This window comes from Heloderma suspectum, chromosome 3 (assembly GCF_057233095.1).
Source record: "Heloderma suspectum isolate Gila_16-S chromosome 3, 16-S_ref, whole genome shotgun sequence".
Taxonomy (NCBI): Eukaryota; Metazoa; Chordata; class Lepidosauria; order Squamata; family Helodermatidae; genus Heloderma; species Heloderma suspectum.
This window is the reverse complement of record NC_139460.1, coordinates 85,931,030-85,951,415: the sequence shown is the minus strand read 5'-3', so window position 1 is coordinate 85,951,415 and position 20,386 is coordinate 85,931,030. Positions and strand designations below refer to the sequence as shown.

Below are 20,386 nucleotides of genomic sequence, written 5' to 3'. Positions count from 1 at the left end.
ACTTTCACAATGGCAATTTACAGTCAGTCTGTGCATACAGTAGGCATATGTGATGCAGCTTTTCTGGGACAATAGCAAAGTCCCAAACTACAAGTAGGATGACATATTTGAATACTTCTCTGTGAGGAAAAAAGCCTGCACGTTAAGAAGAAAAAAAAACCTTTGCAGGCTATGGAAAAAGGTTGTAAGGTAACCTTTCCTCCCACACATGCTATTTTTCTATCTAGATGCAGGAAGGTTTGTGTGTTTTAAATGGGCATGCTTGTAAACAGGTGATCCTCTATTTTGGTACAATCCAGGACAAGTATTTTTCCCCATGGAGAAGAATTCAAAAATCTCTTACTTGTATTCCAGAACTTGTGATACAGACCCTAAAAAGCTGTATCACATGTTCCTACTCTATGTATAGACTGTAAATTGCAATATTGAGCGTTTTGATGCATATGTAGATGCACTCTTACAGCTAATTCTATCCACTTTTTTGCCTTGCACAGCAAGTTACAGGAACTAGGCTCCTTCAAACAGATTAGAGTAGCATCACTTGGTTCTAGCATTATTTATTTGTGTATATGAAGTATGTAAGCAAATAAAATTGACATCTGAGAAACAGAAAAGTGGAGTACAATGTAACAGGATGCAAAAGCTATTGAAAAGCACACACATGATCCAATATGGTTTATGTTCCTTTTCCACCTTGGCTCAAGGGCTCAGAGGAGGTTACATCAGTACATTCTTAGCTCATTTTGTTCTCACAAATAGAACTGGTCAAGAGCTTAAGGATTAAACTGAGGATATGAAGGGGTCCCACCCCACATCTAACAAATGCAAATCAATGAATACATAAACAGAATATTCAGGAAGACAAGTGGAGGACTAGTACTGATTTTTTGTTAGTCATAATAGCATCTATTAGGTAGGTGAAAGTACGAATCAAGCATCATGTGGGTTTCACTATTACAGCAAATGGGTTTCAAAGTTGATGCATTTCCTGTTGAACTCCTGGGAATATATACAACCACAGCAAGTAAGAGAATCTTGGAAACTTAATATTGCACTCTGACCCTGTGAAGCACAAGCAGAGCTTTGAATTGGAGTAGATTAAAACAAAAACTGGGATGTATCAGGATTAAAGACTCCGCATTTTGCCAGATGAAGTCCTCAGTGACGTATACCTGCTACTGCTAGGCTAAACAATTGTAAAAGATACTGCTTATTATCTTCAGAATTAAATTAGGCATGGGAGCCTGTGTCTAGTCCAACCCAACCTGGTGCCCATCAAGATATGTAGGACTGCAACTCCCATAATTCCCAGCCAGCATAGCCAAGATCCGTGCTGGCTGAGAACTATGGGAATTGTAGTCCAACACATCCGGAAGGCGCCAGGTTGGGTAAGCTTGCCTAGGCCTTTCAGTTCCTTGCTTTAAGCATTTTTAAGCAACCCTAAGCATTTTTACTTAGAAGCAAGTCCCATGGAGTTTTAGCAACACAGTGGAATGAAGATTCCACTGAGCTACATGAAAGAGCAAAAGTGGGCCCTTCTCATATAAACATGCACCCCTAAATGTGTAATAATACAGACTTCTTACACATTACAGGAATGTAAGTCATGCATTGCTTGCCCCTTCTACATTACAGGAAACGGATCAACCACACAGTGAAAACACATGGTGTGCAGAAGGCTGAGAGAGACACACACAAAGAGAGACAGAGAGAGAGACAGACAGACTTTTGCTGCCATGGACACAAATTAGGGTGCTATCATATACCCTGGCCTTTCATGTTCACCTCATTTTGTCCATAGCTGTCAGCGACAGTTTAGTATTGCACTACAATCTCCATTCACACTACTTCACTTTTGTGCCTCACTTAAGTTTTTTTTAAAACTATTACACAAAATCACTTCTTCACCAAAGTATTTAGGTAAAAATGTGCTGCTTGGGTAGTCGGACACAATTCCCCCAAAATAAAAATAAGGCTAAACGAAGCTCAGCACCTAAACACCGTGTGCTGACCCCCTTTCATTCCATTGTACTTGTAAAAGGAGACTGTGATATGTAAACATTTTCTCTCCTCCCCACCAAAGCCAGCCAGTTACTTAAGATCAGCAGCTGCCTCAGGAGCCCAAATTTCAGACAAAACAACAGGTATTAACTGATGGGTTGAAGATTATTCAGTGAAAATCCTGTTTATGCTAAACTACATGATACCACCCCTTGGATCTATCTAAAAGGGGACAAATACTGTGAAAAGAAGGGGGGAATCTAACTGCACAAGCTAACTGAAATAGCAGAAGCAATGGATTACAGCAACTGCAGACAACCTGAATGCACCCTCACATTCTCCTCCACCTCCATAAGCATCAGCTTGGTACTCATCACTACTGACCAAGTAAATATGGGTAAACCATCACTGAGAGTGAAAATGTTTCCTCCTCTAGAGCGAGGTGCTACTGGGGAGATAAGTAGCAATAAATACAGACTGTAAGGATACAATATTTCAGTGTTCAAGTACATATTAGTTCTCATCCTTCTATTAAAGGAAACAAATTAGAAGGTAAGCATACAAAACAAAAGCTACATCTCTCATTAAAAAAAAAAAAAACTTCTGAGAAACACTGGTTGCAGTTTCATTCCCTGGTTGGCAATAGCTAAATGAAGAGTACACATATTAAAGACCATCCTGGTTCCCCAGAAATTAATCTAGGAATGTCTCTTTACTAACTTTAAAACAAGGTTGATCGTTTTGACAGCTGGCTAGTGATTTTCTTCTCACTCAACAGAGCAAAGTAAATGTTTAGGGTCAACTATAAAACATTACAAAACTTTGTCCTTTATTCTCTGAGATTTGGTTTCCAAAGTTTGAGCATTTGACTACAAGTGAATTGCAGGTAATACTAAAAAATATTATCCTGTTCAACAGGAGGTTACTTTACTTAAGTTAAAATTGAAATGCACCGACCATATGTGGCAAGACAAATAAAAAATAGTAAGAGTATCCAGATATTTACTGTAGCATTGATAAAGTTGTATTTTTAAATCATAAGATGTGCCCCGATGGTCACTAATAATTAAAAGACTAGCTATAAGAACCATTAACTCAAAAGTAACCAGGCCTTTGCTTACATCAACTTTCACTCACTTGATGTTCACCAAAGCATTTATCTGGATGAAACCCTCTATCTGTCTCTAATACTTGTCGTTATAAGCTAATCTTGGCTTGAACTGTTTTGTGCAGAAATTAGAATCTTGCATAAGGTTACATTAACAAAGAATAACACATGGAAGGCCCCAGAGGCATTGTGATTGAACTGTGCTCAGTAAGTCAACAACACTGTAAGGAAAGCATGAATGATGTTGGCATAGAATGCTGCCATATAGAATCATAGAACAGCAGGCTTGGAAGGGGCCTATAAGACCACTGAGTCCAACCCCCTGCTCAATGCAGGTATCCAAGTCAAAGCATCCCCGACAAGTGGCTGTCCAGCATCATCTTGAATGCCTCCAGTGTGGGAGAGCCCACTACTTCCCTAGGTAATTGGTTCCTTTGTCATATTGTTTTTCCTGATGTTCAGCCAGAATCTGTCTTCCTGTAACTTGAGCCCATTATTCCACGTCCTGCATTCTGGAGATCCCATGACCTCCCTAGGTAATTGGTTCCATTGTCATATTGTTTTCCTGATGTTCAGCCAGAATCTGGCTTTCTGTAACTTGAGCCCATTATTCCACATCCTGCATTCTAGGATGATCGAGAAGAGATCCCGGCCTTCCTCTCTGTGACAACCTTTCAAGTACTTGAACAGCGCTATCAGATCTCCCCTCAGTCTTCTCTTCTCAAGGCTAAACATGCCCAGTTCTTTCAGTCTCTCTTCATAGAGCTTTGTTTCCAGTCCCCTGATCATCTTTGTTGCCCTCCTCGGAACCCTCTCCAGCTGAACCCTCTCCTTCTTAAAATGTGGTGCCCAGAACTGGGCACAGTACTCCAGATGAGGCCTAACCAGTGCTGAGTACAGGGGAACGAGTACTTTCTGGGATTTGGAAGCTATGCTTCGATTAATGTAGCCCAAAAGAGCATTTGCCTTTTTTGCAGCCACATCACAGTGTTGGCTCATATTCAGCTTGTGATTTACAATCATTCCAAGATCTTTCTCGCTTGTAGTGTTGTTGAGCCAAGTATCCCCCATCTTGTAACTGTGCATTTGGTTTCTTTTTCCTAGGTGCAGAACTTGGCATTTATCCCTATTAAATGTCATTCTGTTGTTTTCTGCCCAGCGCTCCAGTCTATCAAGATCACTTTGAATTCTGTTTGTCTTCCAAGGTATTGGCTATCCCGCCCAATTTTGTGTCATCTGCAAATCTGTTAAGTATTCCCTGCGGCTCCTCATCCAAGTCATTAATAAAAATATTGAAGAGCACTGGGCCCATGACTGAGCCCTGTGGTACTCCGCTCGTTACCTCTCCCCAGATGGAGAAGATCCCATTGATAAGCACTCTTTGAGTCCGAATCTGTAGCCAACTGTGGATCCACCTGATAGTTGGTTTACCTAGCCCACTTTTAGCTAGTTTGCAAATCAGGATATCATGGGGCACTGCGTCAAAAGCTTTGCTGAAGTCGAGGTATATTATGTCCACAGCATTCCCACAGTCCACAAGGGAAGTTACCTGATCAAAAAATGAGATCAGATATATTCAGCCAGAGCAGAAGTTATTTCCTCCTTCCGAAAAATTGGAGAGTTAATCCTTTCCATGTTCTTTGGGAGCTGCAGCAGCCTGCATTGACTTATATTATACTGTGCTGTACAGCATAGGAGACTAGTACTATTTACAGTTAATACTGTAACAATCAACTTGGCATCAATACCAGCCTAGGTTTACTGTTTTCTTAGGGTGTTCTTCATACACATGTGTACTCAAACTGTCATTTAAGCACTGACTTCCAATCAAAACGATGAAGTAAATGTTTTCCCATTATGTTTTAGGTAGAGAAATTAAAATAAGATTTGTTCTCCACATTCTAGCAATTCTTCCAATAGCAGTATGCAACTCAAAATATTTGGTGCAAGAGCCAGTTTCGTGCCCCCTTCTTGGCACCACGTCTTTGATAACTGGAAGGTAATAGCAATAATAATGATTCTTATAATCAGCAAGGTGCTAATTATGTTATACTTCTCATCTGGCAGCTTCTGCCCATTACTTTAGAAAGTCATACTGCTTTCTGTTCTAGGGTTTTGTGTGACTCTCTGTTTCCAGAGATATCATCATCATTGGAATAGTTTCCTGAATCTCGACTGATCTGTTCCTTGTGGGCTTTACAGTCAACCAGGTTAACTTCATTTGGAATGCTGTCAACTATGACACAGTTTTCTGTTAGGTCTTCCGAAGTTAGCAAATAGGAATTGTTCACATCTTTTCCTCCAATGCTCTGCAGGTACAAAAGAACAGAAAAAATAATGACAAAAAAAGTTATATTAAGCTTTGGAATTGTTTAGTAAGCACCTTTACAGCACCATTCAATTTTGCTGAAGTGCTCTACTGTGCAAGAAAACAGTTTTGGGCTGATTTCTATATAAATGGCACTACACAAAGCAATTATGTATGGGCAGAACCAATCATGTATCACGTTTATTAAAGACTGAGGATATGATTGGTGTATAAAACACTGAAAAGATTACCCACTCCTTGCTCTGAAGCATTAGCCAGTCAACCTCAGTCACTAGAATATAGTTTGAGGTCTAGGGAGTAACAGCTTAGGGCAGAGGTAGACATTATGCTAAACGCTTGGCTGCCACGAAAATTGACAGCATCACATTTAGCTCCTCCTTCCCCATCCATGATGTCTAGTGACCTGTGTTGTGATGTCAGAACAATCTGCATTTTCCTGTCCCCTGCCAACCAATAATATGGCGTGAATAGCAATGTGGACAACCAATAAGGTAGAAATGCAGAATGCTGAAACATCAGGACACAATTAAGTTCTACTAGATGTAATGGAAGGAGAGGGAGGGGCTAAGTACGAAGCTGCTGTTTTGGTTGCAGCTGCCCATTTCAATGTAACTTTTAATTTGGTTCTTTGGAGCACCTGAAAAGAAAGAAAACAAATTAGCATCAGAGTAGTGAAAAAAGCTGACCTCAAACTATAATACAAAACTGTAAATACTGGCTGCAATGCAGTAAAGGAAGAATCTGTTTTCAGTATGTAGCTGATTACATGAACTGGCAACCACCAGATGCAATTATTAGTCAATCTCTGATTCTTTGGAAAAGCTGTTCAGGATACATTAAATCAAAATTTAATCTAGTGTATATATACCATGTTCCCAGTCCTAGAGCACAAAGAACATCTAAAACTCTGCCTTGTAGATTACAAATAAATAGATCTATGATCAAAAGACCTGAAAAAGTTATTTTATGAACAGTAGGAATACATTCTTCTTGAGTGTGTGACAAACAGAAAAAGGCTACTGGAAATGTTTAGAGATTTGACAGATGTTTTACCATTACATTTTTTGTATGAGATATCTCATGTTCTGGCTATGTACAGAAGGGTATGCAGTGTCTAGCTAAGTGCACCACAGGAAGTGGTGAAAAGTGAGGAAGCAGTAAGAGAACATTGGAACTTAACCTCTTACTTTCATTGTTAGGTCAGCACACTGTAGAGGGGGACAAAATCTTTTAAGTTGTTATATGACATTAAAGTAAAAATGCCGTGCCAATACCTAGAGCCAGTGTGGTGTAGTGGCTAGAGTGTTGGACTGGGAGTCAGGATATTCGGGTTCTAGTCCCCACTTGGCCATGGAAGCTCACTGGGTGACTTTGGGCCAGTCACAGACTCTCAGCCCAACCCACCTCACAGGGTTGTTGTTGTGAGGATAAAATGGAGGAGGATGATTATGTATGCCACCTTGGGTTCCTTAAGGAGGAAAAATGGTGGGATATAAATGTAATACATAAATAAATAAATGTTAGTGAGAGCTATAGGATGTACCAAAATAATATATCTGGCAGATTCCCCAAGAAAATATATTCAGGGTAATAAAATTCATATGCCCCAACCCAGAGCTCCTTGCATGCGTGAGAACACATACTGTATGTGTAAATGCATTTCCTGAGCGTGCAATAGCTTATCCATTTATTGGAACACTAAGGATACCTCAATTCATACACACTGTGGAAATGGTGAACATATGTTGCTCATTGTGAGCTCTACATGCACATAGCAGCACCCATGATACTGTTTCTAGACTACTTATCCCATAATTATTTTACTGCTGCAAATCATAAAGTAATAAAAAAGATACAAATACCTTTATGAACATTGGAGGATTGCATTTTGGAAAGAATGCATATCTGATCTGTCTCCAAACATAATAGACTGCAAAGATCAAGCCTACTATGAAAAGAACAACAGCCAGAACAATTAGAAACACGACAAAAGCGGCTGACGATGGAGATTTTCCTACAAAAAAAGGAATTCAAGTATTTAGATATTAGGAGAAGTGTTACATTAATGGGCAGAGCAATCCTAAATGGGGTGGGGTTAAAGGCCAGCCAGGCCAGAAGTGGGCTTTGACTTGTCCCCAAGACACCCCACTTTAGGCCTTAGGCCTCCTGTCACTGGTGGTAGCTTTCTGCCTATGAAGCTCTCCACAGATGCAACAGAGGTCTCCCCATGACACAGTCCCTCTCCACTGGCAGACAGGCGCCTCTGCAAGATCCTAATCACCTCCAGCAGTCAACAGGGAGTGGTGTAGGATTGCACTCCAAGTTCTTAATGTTTAATTTTTAAGTACATATTGTTTTTAATGTCAGTAGCTTCATCTTCTGGCACTTGAAAAGCTATTATGGCTCAGAAAATATTTGGGAGATGAGAAAGAGAGATGTAGCACTTGCTCACTCATGTGCATACAAAGCCTTTAAAACTAAACTTCTCTCAGTAAGAAGTGTCAGTAAAGTAAAAATGGTTTCATGCGCAGCAATAAATATCAAATGTAATATAAAGAAGTGTAAAATAAAATAGTTTCTTTTTCTGAACATTCCATGTCGAGAACTGCAACTTGCTGGGTTTTTTTCATAATCATTCCAAAGTACCTAGTTCAGTTTAGAGTAAATACTTGAACCACAGCATACAACATGCAAATGTATATGTTGCATTCTTCATAGAAAGTTACACAGATAACCTGCATTAACAATGTGATAATCTGATAATGTGTATGAAGGGCAGGGTATAAATCTTAATACTAACAATTTCTGAGCAGAAGTGTAACACATTCCAACCCAAAACTTAAACATCTCATACCTTTGGCTGTTTCAATGCATGTTATATTGCTAAACTCGCTACTTTTGTTATATATTGAAGAAAATGCTTGCACATTTAGGCAGTATAATGTTGAGGGGGTCAAGCCTGAGATAATAAATGGTGTCTTATCTTCATGTTTTTTCTGTAAAACAAAAATAAAATAAAAATAAAAGCATAAACCAGACAAAAAACTAAGAGATTGACTTTCTGACGTGGAGTGCAATCCATAACTCCACAGCCTCTGCAAATCCCAGGCGCACTGTTCTGGGTTCAGGAAAATGCACAGTCCTTTGGGCACTGCATGCCTAGTGTTTTATTTGATGCTGGAGAAAGCACTTCACTTCCAAAGCCACATTTGACACAAGACTTAGTTTGCAGTGGTGAACTATATTCAGCATTTAAAAAAATATGTGTTAGCTTTTATATTAAAAGGTATTGGGTTGCAAATAGAAAGTCATCCTAAATAATTTAAGGATTCTTTAAAACACATGCACCCGCACCCCCAAAGCAGCTTCTATACTTGAAAAGCACAGTGCAACCCCACACCTTGCCTGACTTCATTGCCAAAATGATTAAGCGAGGCTCTTTAATGCCTCCGCTGATATACAACATGGTGCCTCTCTCTGCAGGAGAAATCTTCAAATACTGAGAGAGAGAGAGAACCAAAAAGGTAATTTTTGATAAACGTGTCCCAGGAAACTTTCACCTCTGGTTAGTCTTTGTATATTGGCATACTCCAGGTGCACTTCAGAACCTCAGGCGCGGGGGCCAAATCTGGCCCTCTGGAGTTTTTCAGACAGCCACGCCCCCTTCCCCTGGCCTCAATACTTTCCCCCAACCACTGATCATTTGGTGGTTTCCCAGCTTTGCTGCAGTTTCTTTCCCTATTCTAAAAGGCTGAAATGCCTCTCCTAAGGGTTAGTTACTATCAGTAGGTGCTTGAAGCTAAAACATGCTAATATTTTTGGCCCTGTCCCTTTTGTCTTCAGCCCCACCTGCCACTGGAAACTAACCCCCAAGAACATCTCAAAAATGGAGTTTGGCCCTCAAGCTGAAAGAGGTTCAATACTCCTGGCATACTCCCACCTAATCTTATGGGACAGGGTTAGTATGTATAACCACCAAGCAAACGAAAAATTCACACAGGGTGTTATGAGCAGGGGACCCATGGTGATGTTAAGCTTTGGAGTAGAAGTATGCTATAAAATCTCTTAGAAATAAAACATATGATCTAGCAACTGTCTAATGAAAGGAAACATTATGCTATATTAGGCTCAATGTTGAAATATTTTAAAAAGGAAAGCTAATTACATTACAACATGTCTTAATGTGGCTTGCTGGCCATTTACTAATCACTGTCCACATGGCTTAGTTGGTCTGTAAAAGTAGGGGGGGTATTAAACACCTGCAGGGGCTACAGATGTCATGGGGCAAGGGCAGAAGCCTGCATTGCAAGTCAATATTTTTTATACATGCGTTACCTTACGATGTGAAGAATCTGTCCAGTACCAAATGCGGTACTTGAAATCATATAGTTTACTCATTGAATTATTTTCGGATTCTCCAGGAGAAGCAATGAAAACTGTAAGTGAATCTTCAGTGGAATCAACCTTGATGATGCTCGGTGGGCCAATTTCATCTTAAAAATAATTTTATACAGTTTATTAAACATTTGAATTCAACAAAACAGGTTGATATTTAATGTTGGAACTAAAGCTCCAAACATAAGGCAAAATCTCTACTTCAAAACAGATAAAAAATAATTAGATGATGGAAAGCGACACTGAAGTATGTTCAACTGAAAGGTATATAGACAGCAGTCACAAATCTATCTTTTTTTGATTAATCTGTTGCTGTTGGCTCTGTGTCTTTTGCCTGGCTCTAAACCTAAATAGATTTGGGGCTGGTTTGCACATCATAAGCCACCCTGAGAACAAACCACCATATGTTGGTTATTCCATCGCTAACTAACGATGGTGTTGACAGACGATCAGCCTCTGTGAGTCTTGTCATGGCTTGTTTCCAACTTACTCCTCCCACCCACTCCCTGCACATATCCTTGGGGCAATTTGGGAGGGGGGATTTAAGCTTCCCCCCTCCTTTTTTCATGCTGAAATCCTGCCCCACCCAGGGAAAGGTTAAAAAAAGAAACAAATTGAGACTTTTCTTTTTTTAACCATTCCCTGCTGGGGGGCAAGGGCAGGTTGGCATGAAAACAGGAGGGGAAGCTTAAATCCCCCCAGCCAAATTGCCAAGGTCCTGAATAGGAGGTGCGTACACTTACTTAGAGCCAAGTCAGTCATGCATACAGGCACAGCTGTGCTACCTCAGCTCATAAGGGGATAAAGCCAATCTCTGTCAAATGAAGCAGTGAGCTAGAGGAGGAGGGGCAGTCAGGTTTTTCACCACTCTTACCAAGCGCCTCTGTAGCCCTTTCTAACAAGCCATGCAGAATCCACTCTGCTGGGTTTGGATGTCATGACAAGCCACCCTGAAAACAAGCCATTTTGAGCAACCCAACAACAAGCTGTGGGTTCTCAGAGTGGCTTATTCGCGAAAAACAAGGTACCCCACAGAAACTGCGCTGGGTCTGGACATCATGACAAGCCACCATGGGTGATAACCCATGGCGGGTTGTCGTGTCGTGTGAACCAGGGCCCCATCTACACAGGGGATTTACTCCAGAGCTACTGCCCCTCGCAAATGGCACATAGAATCATAGAATAGTAGGGTTGGAAGGGGCCTACAAGGCCATCGAGTCCAACCCCCTGCTCAATGCAGGAATCCAAATCAGAGCATCCCTGACAAATGGCTGTCCAGCCTCGTCTTGAAGGCCTCCAGTGTGGGAGAGCCCACCACCTCCCCAGGTAATTGGTTCCATTGCCGTATTGCTCTGACACTCAGGAAGTTTTTCCTGATGTTCAGTCGGAATCTGGCTTCCTGTAACTTGATCCCATTATTCCGTGTCCTGCACTCTGGGATGATCAAGAAGAGATCCTGGCCTTCTTCTCTGTGACAACCTTTCAAGTACTTGAACAGTGCTATCAGATCTCCCCTCAGTCTTCTCTTCTCAAGGCTAAACATGCCCAGTTCTTTCAGTCTCTCTTCATAGGGCTTTGTTTCCAGTCCCCTGATCATCTTTGTTGCCCTCCTTTGAACCCTCTCCAGCTTGTCTGCATCCTTCTTAAAGTGTGGTGCCCAGAACTGGACACAGTACTCCAGATGAGGCCTAACCAGTGCTGAGTAGAGGGGAACTAGTACTTCCCGGGATTTGGAAGCGATGCTTCTATGAATGCAGCCCAAAATAGCATTTGCCTTTTTTGCAGCCACATCACATTGTTGGCTCATATTCAGCTTGTGATCGACGACAATTCCAAGATCCTTCTTGCTCGTAGTGTGGTTGAGCCACGTATCCCCCATCTTGTAACTGTGCATTTGGTTTCTTTTTCCTAGGTGCAGAACTTGGCATTTGTCCCTATTAAATGCCATTCTGTTGTTTTCTGCCCAGCACTCCAGTCTATCCAGATCACTTTGAATTTTGTTTCTGTCTTCCAAAGTATTAGCTATCCCTCCCAATTTTGTGTCATCTGCAAATTTGATCAGCATTCCCTGCACCTCCTCCTCCAAGTCATTAATAAAAATATTGAAGAGCACTGGGCCCAGGACTGAGCCCTGCGGTACCCCACTCGTTACCTCTCCCCAGCTTGAGAAGGTCCCATTGATAAGCACTCTTTGAGTCCGATTCTGTAGCCAACTGTGGATCCACATGATCGTTGTTTCATCTAGCCCACTTCGAGCTAGTTTGCTCATCAGGATATCATGGGGCACTTTGTCGAAAGCTTTGCTGAAGTCGAGGTATATGATGTCTACAGCATTCCCACGGTCTACAAGGGAGGTGACTTGATCAAAAAATGAGATCAGATTTGTCTGGCAGGACTTGTTTTTGACAAATCCATGTTGGCTTCGAGTAATCACGGCATTGTTGTCAAGGTGCTTCCAGATGGATTGCTTTATGATCTGCTCCAGAATTTTCCCAGGGATTGATGTCAGACTGACTGGTCTGTAGTTCCAGGTTCCTCCTTTTTACCCTTTTTGAAGATAGGGACAACGTTAGCCCTCCTCCAGTCATCTGGCACTTCCCCGGTCCTCCATGATTTCTCAAAGAGAATAGACAGCGGTTCTGAGAGTTCTTCTGCCAGTTCCTTTATGACTCTAGGATGCAGTTCATCTGGCCCTGGAGATTTGAACTCATTTTGAACTCATTCAAAGTAATGAGGTGTTCCTTGACCACATGCCTGTCGATCTCAAGCTGCAATCCTGCCCCTTCAGCCTGTACTTCGCCTTTGCCAGGGGGGTCATAGACCCTCTTTTGGGAGAAGACTGAGCCAAAGTAGGAATTGAGCACCTCTGCCTTTTCTTTGTCCTCTGTTATCATTTTGCCATCCTTATTTAATAGCTGAACAACCATTTCTTTCCTCTGCCTTTTACTATGCACGTAGCAGAAGAAAGCCTTTTTGTTGTTTTTAGCATCCCTCGCTAACCTCACCTCGTTCTCCGCTTTAGCCTTCCTGACGCCATCCCTGCAATTCTGTGCTACCTGCCTGTACTCTTCCTTTGTTACTTGGCCTTCTTTCCACTTCCTATATGTGTCCTTTTTTGTTTTCAGGTCATCCCTAAGCTTTTTGTGAAGCCACATTGGCTTCTTCTGTTGTCTTCCACCTTTTCTTCTTGTTGGAATTGTTTGTGATTGTGCCTTGAGAATTTCCTTTTTTAAAAGTTCCCACCCATCTTGGACTCCTTTTCTCGCTAGCATTGCTTGCCATGGGACCTTACTGATCATTGTTCTGAGTTTATTAAAATCAGCTTTCCTAAAATCCAGGGTACGCGTTTGACTACACTCGGCTTTTGCTTCCCTTAGAACCAAGAACTCAAGTACAACATGGTCGCTTTCCCCCATCTCAAGGTGATGTCTCTGCTTCTTACTATGCTGTCTAGGTTGGCCATAGCTTTCCTCCCAAGGAGCAAGCGTCTTTTAATTTCATGGCTACAGCCACCGTCTGCGGTGATCTTGGAGCCCAAGAAAATAAAATCTGTCACTGCTTCCATTTCTTCCCCTTCTATATGCCAGGAAGTGATGGGGCCAGATGCCATGATCTTAGTTTTTTTAATGTTGAGTTTCAAACCAGCTTTTGCACTCTCCTCTTTCACCCTCAACAAGAGGCTCTTGAGATCCTCTTCGCTTTCTGCCATTAGGGTGGTATCGTCTGCATATCGGAGGTTGTTGATAATTCTCCCAGCAATCTTAATTCCGACCTCTGATTCATCCAACCCGGCATTTCTCATGATGTACTCTGCATATAAGTTAAATAAGCAGGGTGACAATATGCAGCCTTGTCGTACTCCTTTCCCAATTTTGAACCAATCGGTTGTTCCATGTCTGGTTCTTACTGTTGCTTCTTGACCCTCGTACAGGTTTCTCAGGAGACAGGTAAGGTGGTCTGGTACTCCCATCACTTTAAGAATTTGCCACAGTTTGTTGTGATCCACACAATCAAAGGCTTTAGCGTAGTCAATGAAGCAGAAATAGATGTTTTTCTGGAATTCTCTTGCTTTCTCCATGATGCAGCGAATGTTGGCGATTTGATCTCTAGTTCCTCTGCCTCTTCGAAACCCAGCTTGTACTTCCGGTAGTTCTCGGTTCGCATACTGCTGAAGCCTAGCTTGTAGGATTTTGAGCATCACCTTGCTGGCATGTGAAATGAGCGCAATTGTGTGGTAGTTTGAACACTCTTTGCCGTTGCCCTTCTTTGGAATTGGAATGTAAACTGACCTTTTCCAGTCTTGTGGCCACTGTTGAGTGTTCCAGATTTGTTGGCATATTGAATGCAGCACTTTAACAGCATCATCTTTTAGGATTTTAAATAGCTCGGCTGGAATACTGTCATCTCCGCTAGCTTTGTTGTTACTAATGCTTCCTAAGGCCCACTTGACTTCACTCTCTAGGATGTCTGGCTCAAGTTCAGTGACCACACTATCATGGCTATCAGGGACATTCAAATCTTTCCTGTATAGTTCTTCTGTGTATTCTTGCCACCTCTTCTTAATCTCATCTGCTTCTGTTAGGTCCCTGCCTTCTTTGTCCTTTATCATGCCCGTCTTTGACAAAACGTTCCCTTGAGATCTCCAATTTTCTTGAAGAGATCTCTAGTCTTTCCCATTCTGTTGTTTTCCTCGATTTCTTTGCATTGTTCATTTAAGAAGGCCTTCTTGTCTTTCCTTGCTATTCTCTGGAACTCTGCGTTCAGTTGGGTATATCTTCCCCTTTCTCCCTTGCTTTTCGCTTCCCTTCTTTCGTGAGCTACTTGTAAAGCCTCATCAGACAGCCACTTTGGTTTCTTGCATTTCTTTTTCTTTGGGATGGATTTCGTTGCTGCCTCCTGAACAATGTTACGGACCTCCGTCCATAGTTCCTCAGGCACTCTGTCTATCAGGTCTAATCCCTGAAATCTATTCCTCACCTCCACTGTATATTCATCAGGGATATGATTTAGGTCATACCTGAACTGTTTAGTGGTTTTCCCGACGTTCTTCAATTTAAGCCGAAATTTTGCAAGAAGCAGCTCATGATCTGAGCCACAGTCAGCTCCAGGTCTTGTTTTTACTGACTGTATGGAGCTTCTCCATCTTTGGCTGCAAAGGACATAATCAATCTGATTTCGATATTGACCATCTGGTGACGTCCATGTGTAGAGTCGCCTCTTGTGCTGTTGGAAAAGAGTGTTTGCTATGATCAGCATGTTCTCTTGGCAAAACTCTATTAGCTTTTGTCCTGCTTCATTTTGTACACCAAGGCCATGCCTGCCTGTTATCCCGGTGATTTCTTGATTTCCTACTTTAGCATTCCAATCCCCTATGATGAAGAGGACATCTTTTTTTGGTGTTAGTTCTAGAAGGTGTTGTAGGTCTTCATAGAACCGATCAACCTCAGCTTCTTCGGCCTCAGTGGTTGGGGCATAGACTTGAATTACTGTGATGTTGAATGGTTTGCCTTGGATTCGTACTGAGATCATTCTATCATTTTTAAGATTGTACCCCAGTACTGCTTTTCCCACCCTTTTGTTGACTATGAGTGCTACTCCATTTCTTCTAAGGGATTCTTGGCCACAATAGTAGATATGATGGTCACCTGAATTAAATTCGCCCATGCCTGTCCATTTTAGTTCGCTGATTCCCAAGATGTCGATGTTCAATCTTGCCATCTCATGTTTGACCACCTCCAGCTTACCTTGATTCATTGATCTGACATTCAAGGTTCCTAAACAATATTGTTCTTTACAGCATCGGATTTTCTTTTCACCACCCTACTCAGAAGTAAATTACATTATCTTACTCAGCACTGCAGAACGGAAAGGGGAATTGGGAATTGTTTTTAGGATAATTCTTTACTCTCCGCTCATCTACGCAATTGATGACATTCCATTCTACTTGCTGGACTCTGCCTACCCAACCCGAAACTAATGTAGTTTCAGGTGCTGTTTGCCCCATGAAAGCAGGTTTTTTTCCTCAGTGTATGCACCACATTCATGGCACCATGTGCTGCCGCTGGAGCAAATTTGCAGTCATGAAAATCCAGCTTTAAACTGAATCGCATCATAAAGCGTCTCCCTGTTGATGGGCCCCAGGTCATTTCTGAGCACATTTGGGACTGTGAGGAAGCAATCTATGAGGAATAGCTGCTGGGCAAATCCCTTTCATTTCTAGGGAGCATGTGCTGTTATACTAAACAGGAGGTTGCACAGCAACAGAGCTTGCTATACTTTTCAGCTGTTGTGAGCTATAAACCATGAAGCTCTTACATTTTTAAAAAATATACAGGCAGAAAATTTAATCATTTGATGTACAGGCTGCCATACAGAAATTTTTTAAAAGAGTACAAAGTAAATGCACAAAAACTATTCTGTATAAATGTCAGCATATATAGGAAGAAGGTGATACTTACTATCTTCTTTAGGTTCAAATCTTAGCATTTTAGACAAAGGTGATTTGTTATGGCTATGCAGAGCCTGTACATGAAGATAGTAAATTCCAACAAAGCCAATGGAAGATGAGAGATCACAGTATGTGGTTGAGATACTTTCGCATCCTTTTATACTGTGCCACTCCTTTGAGATATCGAGAGAATTCCGTGCTCTGTATCCACTACAAGAACAACCGAAGGTTGATTAGCTAAGTGCAATCAATCTATCAACACAAAATTAGATCCCAACTCTGTTCATGTTGTCTTGAATGTGAACTCACTGAACTCAGTCCCACTGAGTTCAATGGAAGTTGATCTCAAGTGAGTGTGCGTAGGATTGCAGCCTTAATCAGATTTGGCAGTCAAAAGTAATTTGTTCAGGTACTGACAATGAATCATTATTGTCACTGGAAAGTTCATCTTTTCAGATAAGACTGGCAATGAGAAGGGAGAGAGGGTGTGCATCATATACTTCCCCCATTGCCAGACCTATGACCTGTTTGAAACCCTTAAGTTTCTAATGCTGCAGCCCCTGCAAAGGAAGAGACTCCCAGAGGTAATAGCTGAACTAGATACTGCCTGCATTACTCTGGGCCCACCAATTATGGCCAGACTGATATGTTCACCCAATGGCAGCAAAAGCTGGGCCTTGGCACACTACAAGTTGCATTGCCCAAGTATGATACCCATGTATGCACTTGTGCAGCACAGCTGGGCAGCACATTTACGCTGTGGGATCTCATGTTCTTTTGCACGACTGAGGGGTTCGCCCCAAATTTAGTATTTCTATTTATTTATTCATTCATTCATTTACTGAACAACATATACAAACTATCTGCTTTTTGTCGTTATGTCCAAAGCCAGACAAACTGAGGTTAGTCTTTATTATAGTTTACTGAAACTCGCCAACTTCAAACTGCTGATTCTGACTTGTTTCCCTATTTAATATTAATCATAGTTCTGAGTTCAGACACAAATAACAGACCACCATTTGTTGAAAATGGAAGTGAAAGCTTCAAATCTCTTCCTCAGAGCTACAATTGGAGGAGAAGAGGGGAGGGGGAAGCACACAAGTCCAAGGCTATATAGTCAAACCATTTTATACTTGTAAGGCTTCATTACTGTTCTGGAAATTTACAAGACAAGAATACCATAGATTTCTTAAGGGTAGTAAACATAATCCTGCGAACGCTCCTCATGCTAAGATAGATGACATACTAAGTGATCTTACTAAAACGTTTCAATAAAGCAGTTTTCAACCACTGGAATCTTTATAAGCAAGATACTCAGTATTTTTTTTCACCTCTCTGACTTGGTATGGTAATACCTGCGTGCACTGGTTCATGAGATTTGGAACAATTTATCCAAGATAGAGGAAGATTATTATTTATTTCCCTAGTCATGGATTAAATTCTCTCCAAACTAACTTATATAGAGTTGTTCTATAATAATCCAAGTTGGTTTCTCTTTGTATGATCTTCTCTTTGCTATGAGAAAAGATAACTGCAGAATGATTCTACAAGATCCAAGGACTCTTTTACTATTTCCTCTTGAGAGTCTCATCAGCCCATTCCAAATTCTCAGTTTCTGTGGAAAATGTAGATAGACTGAGGTCTCCAAAACAACTGGATATAAATCTGAAAAATCATCCTGATGGGCTAGGCCAAATGCCAGGAGATGAACTCAGTGGATTCAAAGCCTACAGTTATTTCTCCAGAAATAAAAGCTAAGCAATCAGCTTCTGATCTATTCTTTAAAATATATCAAATGCTTAGTTCAAAAGTGTGTAGGTAGACCTGGTGTTGCAAAGGTCATTTCTTGTCACCATCACACAGACCATTCTGAGACAGAAAGTTCCAAACCACTACTCATCAGCAAGCAGTGGGGAAATCTGACAGAGAACCGAACGAACTTGAGGCTTCAGTGCCATTTTGGATTTTTTCAAAAGATCCCTTACTTAGGCACCCTATCACAAATACAACTGAAGGTGAACTTGATCAAAGTGATCAGTCATGACATATTCTATTTAATTCTGGCTGATTCTATTAGTCAGGACTGACCAAAAAAGAAGGACATTGCCAGTGTACTTTAATAATCAAGCAACTTGACATTTTAACTAAAGACTGAAACTTATTCACAAGAAATCATTTTTCCATCCTTGGCAAGGGTGCTTCCTACCAGTGAATGTCAGTGTGGGACAGTGGCGAGAGTGTTGGACTATGACCAAGGAAATCCAAGTTCTAGTCCCCTTCAATCATGAAGCTCAGCAGATGACCATGGCCTAGTCAGTTTCTTTCACTCTAAACTACCTCTGAGGGTTTCTATAAGAATAAAGTGAGAGGTGGAATGGAGATTGTGTGTACTGCCCTAAGCCACTTAGAGGGAAGACAGGATTTTAAAAAAATCTAATAAAATAAAAGTCCAATAATTATAGAGCGGGGTGGTTGTATAAATCAATTACCAGGCCAAATACAAAATATTTAGATAAGATTCCTCTGTCCTCTAATATGATTCCTCTTTCACCAGGCCTTGGCTCAAAAGTAAAAAGAACCCAAGTCAATAGCATCCCCAGCTTGAAAGGAAATAAATAAAATACACACGCAAGTTTTAACTAGAGTGAATAATTCAGGTGATTTAAAACATCCTATTACTATTTAGAAAACGTCTATTGGGGTGGGGGGTGGGGGTGTACATTTTGTCAATGAACATTTTATTGCTTTTCTGCCAGCTCCATCAAATGTCCTTGGAAGTCCTTCCTCCTGGTGGAAAGGATGCAAATAGCATCAGGGATTCTGGGACAGATAATCCATCCCTGGTGGGCAAACAAGCTCTACTGGAGTTTCTAGAGCACCCACTGCTGCCTATTCTCTTCCCCTGCACCAGGGTAAATAACTAGGTTCTTGGGGGAGGCGCGGGAGGTGCTTCCAAGGATTCAAGGGGATGCTTGCTTTTGCTCAAACCTTCATGATATCCTTAAGCTTACTTCCTAGAAATCCTGATCTTCAAAGACTCAATAAAATAGTAGAAATGAGATAGAATGTGAAAGTTAAGACTAGAATGTACATGACAAGGATTCTTACTCGAGGTATTGTACCAGGAAGCTCACATTTCCATCGTATAGATTATCCCAATGCAAAAAGCACTTCATATTCAAGGCACGGACGTGAAGATTCTCAGGACGAGGCAAACCAACCCAAGCTATAAAGGGAAAGAGAGAAAAATTCACTGCACAGTTCATCCCTTTAGTTTCAGGAAGAATGGCAAATATGAAGCATAGCAAACAGAGTTCCAATGCTATAACAGGCTAGAACCAAAAGGGTCAGATGAGCCTCTGAAAGCAGTGCACCGTGGGCTGCCCAACAAACACTCCCAGAACTTAGGGATATTATGGAAATGGCCTCCAATGCTATGCAAGATGCTGCGGTCTAGAAAAAAACAGTGATGGGGGAACAGAAGGTGTGTAGAAGAACTTATGACTGCCCAAAGGGCTTCCTGATCGATTCTGGCCATAGTTTTTTGTGTGAGAGAAGGCTATTACAGTTTTGTTTCAGAGTGACACATTTTTCACCACTAAACTAGAAGGGATTTAAATGGTTAAAATACATAAATAGCAAATGCGTACCTTTAGGTGTTTGTATACAGTACACTCTACTATATAAAGAATCATTATCAGACAGATGTGCTTTAACTTTCAAACAATAGGTAGTCTCTGGCTCAAGGTCATGAATGAATTGTCCTGAAAAAACATCTTGTTTTTTTTCCTGCAGACAGACAACGGCATTTAATTAGATTTTTTTGCAACTGTTATAGGCAGTTCTTATGAGGCTGATACAGAAAGTGTTAAAATAAGGCACTATTTTAATGGCCTAATAGAAGTAACATCAGTATAATTTCAGATGACGTTGCATCTTCAGCTTGTTTAGAGTGTATTTTATGATTTAATTGCTATTTAAACATTTTCATTCAGATACTTGCACCTAAACCTGTGAGATGAAATTTTATGCCCATGGACCTATGGTAACAAGTTTTTATGAACCTATCGGGCCAGTTCAGATAGTCAACATTTTCCCTTCCATG

At 41.1% G+C, this 20,386-nt stretch overlaps 1 protein-coding gene across 4 annotated transcripts in view; it reads right to left on the bottom strand.

Moving 5' to 3' along the window:
- Positions 1-541: 541 nt before the first annotated feature.
- Positions 542-20,386, bottom strand: part of IFNAR1 (interferon alpha and beta receptor subunit 1) — a 39,210-nt gene continuing 19,365 nt past the window's right edge. For all 4 annotated transcript variants that reach the window (XM_084843638.1, XM_084843641.1, XM_084843639.1 and 1 more), the window contains 7 exons: positions 19,932-20,070; positions 19,390-19,507; positions 16,292-16,491; positions 9,774-9,931; positions 8,293-8,434; positions 7,301-7,452; positions 542-5,418 (listed from right to left, as the gene is read on the bottom strand). In XM_084843638.1, coding sequence (XP_084699764.1) covers positions 5,200-5,418; positions 7,301-7,452; positions 8,293-8,434; positions 9,774-9,931; positions 16,292-16,491; positions 19,390-19,507; positions 19,932-20,070 — 1,128 coding nt within the window. In that variant the 3' untranslated portion in view covers positions 542-5,199. The remainder of the gene's footprint in view (positions 5,419-7,300; positions 7,453-8,292; positions 8,435-9,773; positions 9,932-16,291; positions 16,492-19,389; positions 19,508-19,931; positions 20,071-20,386) is intronic.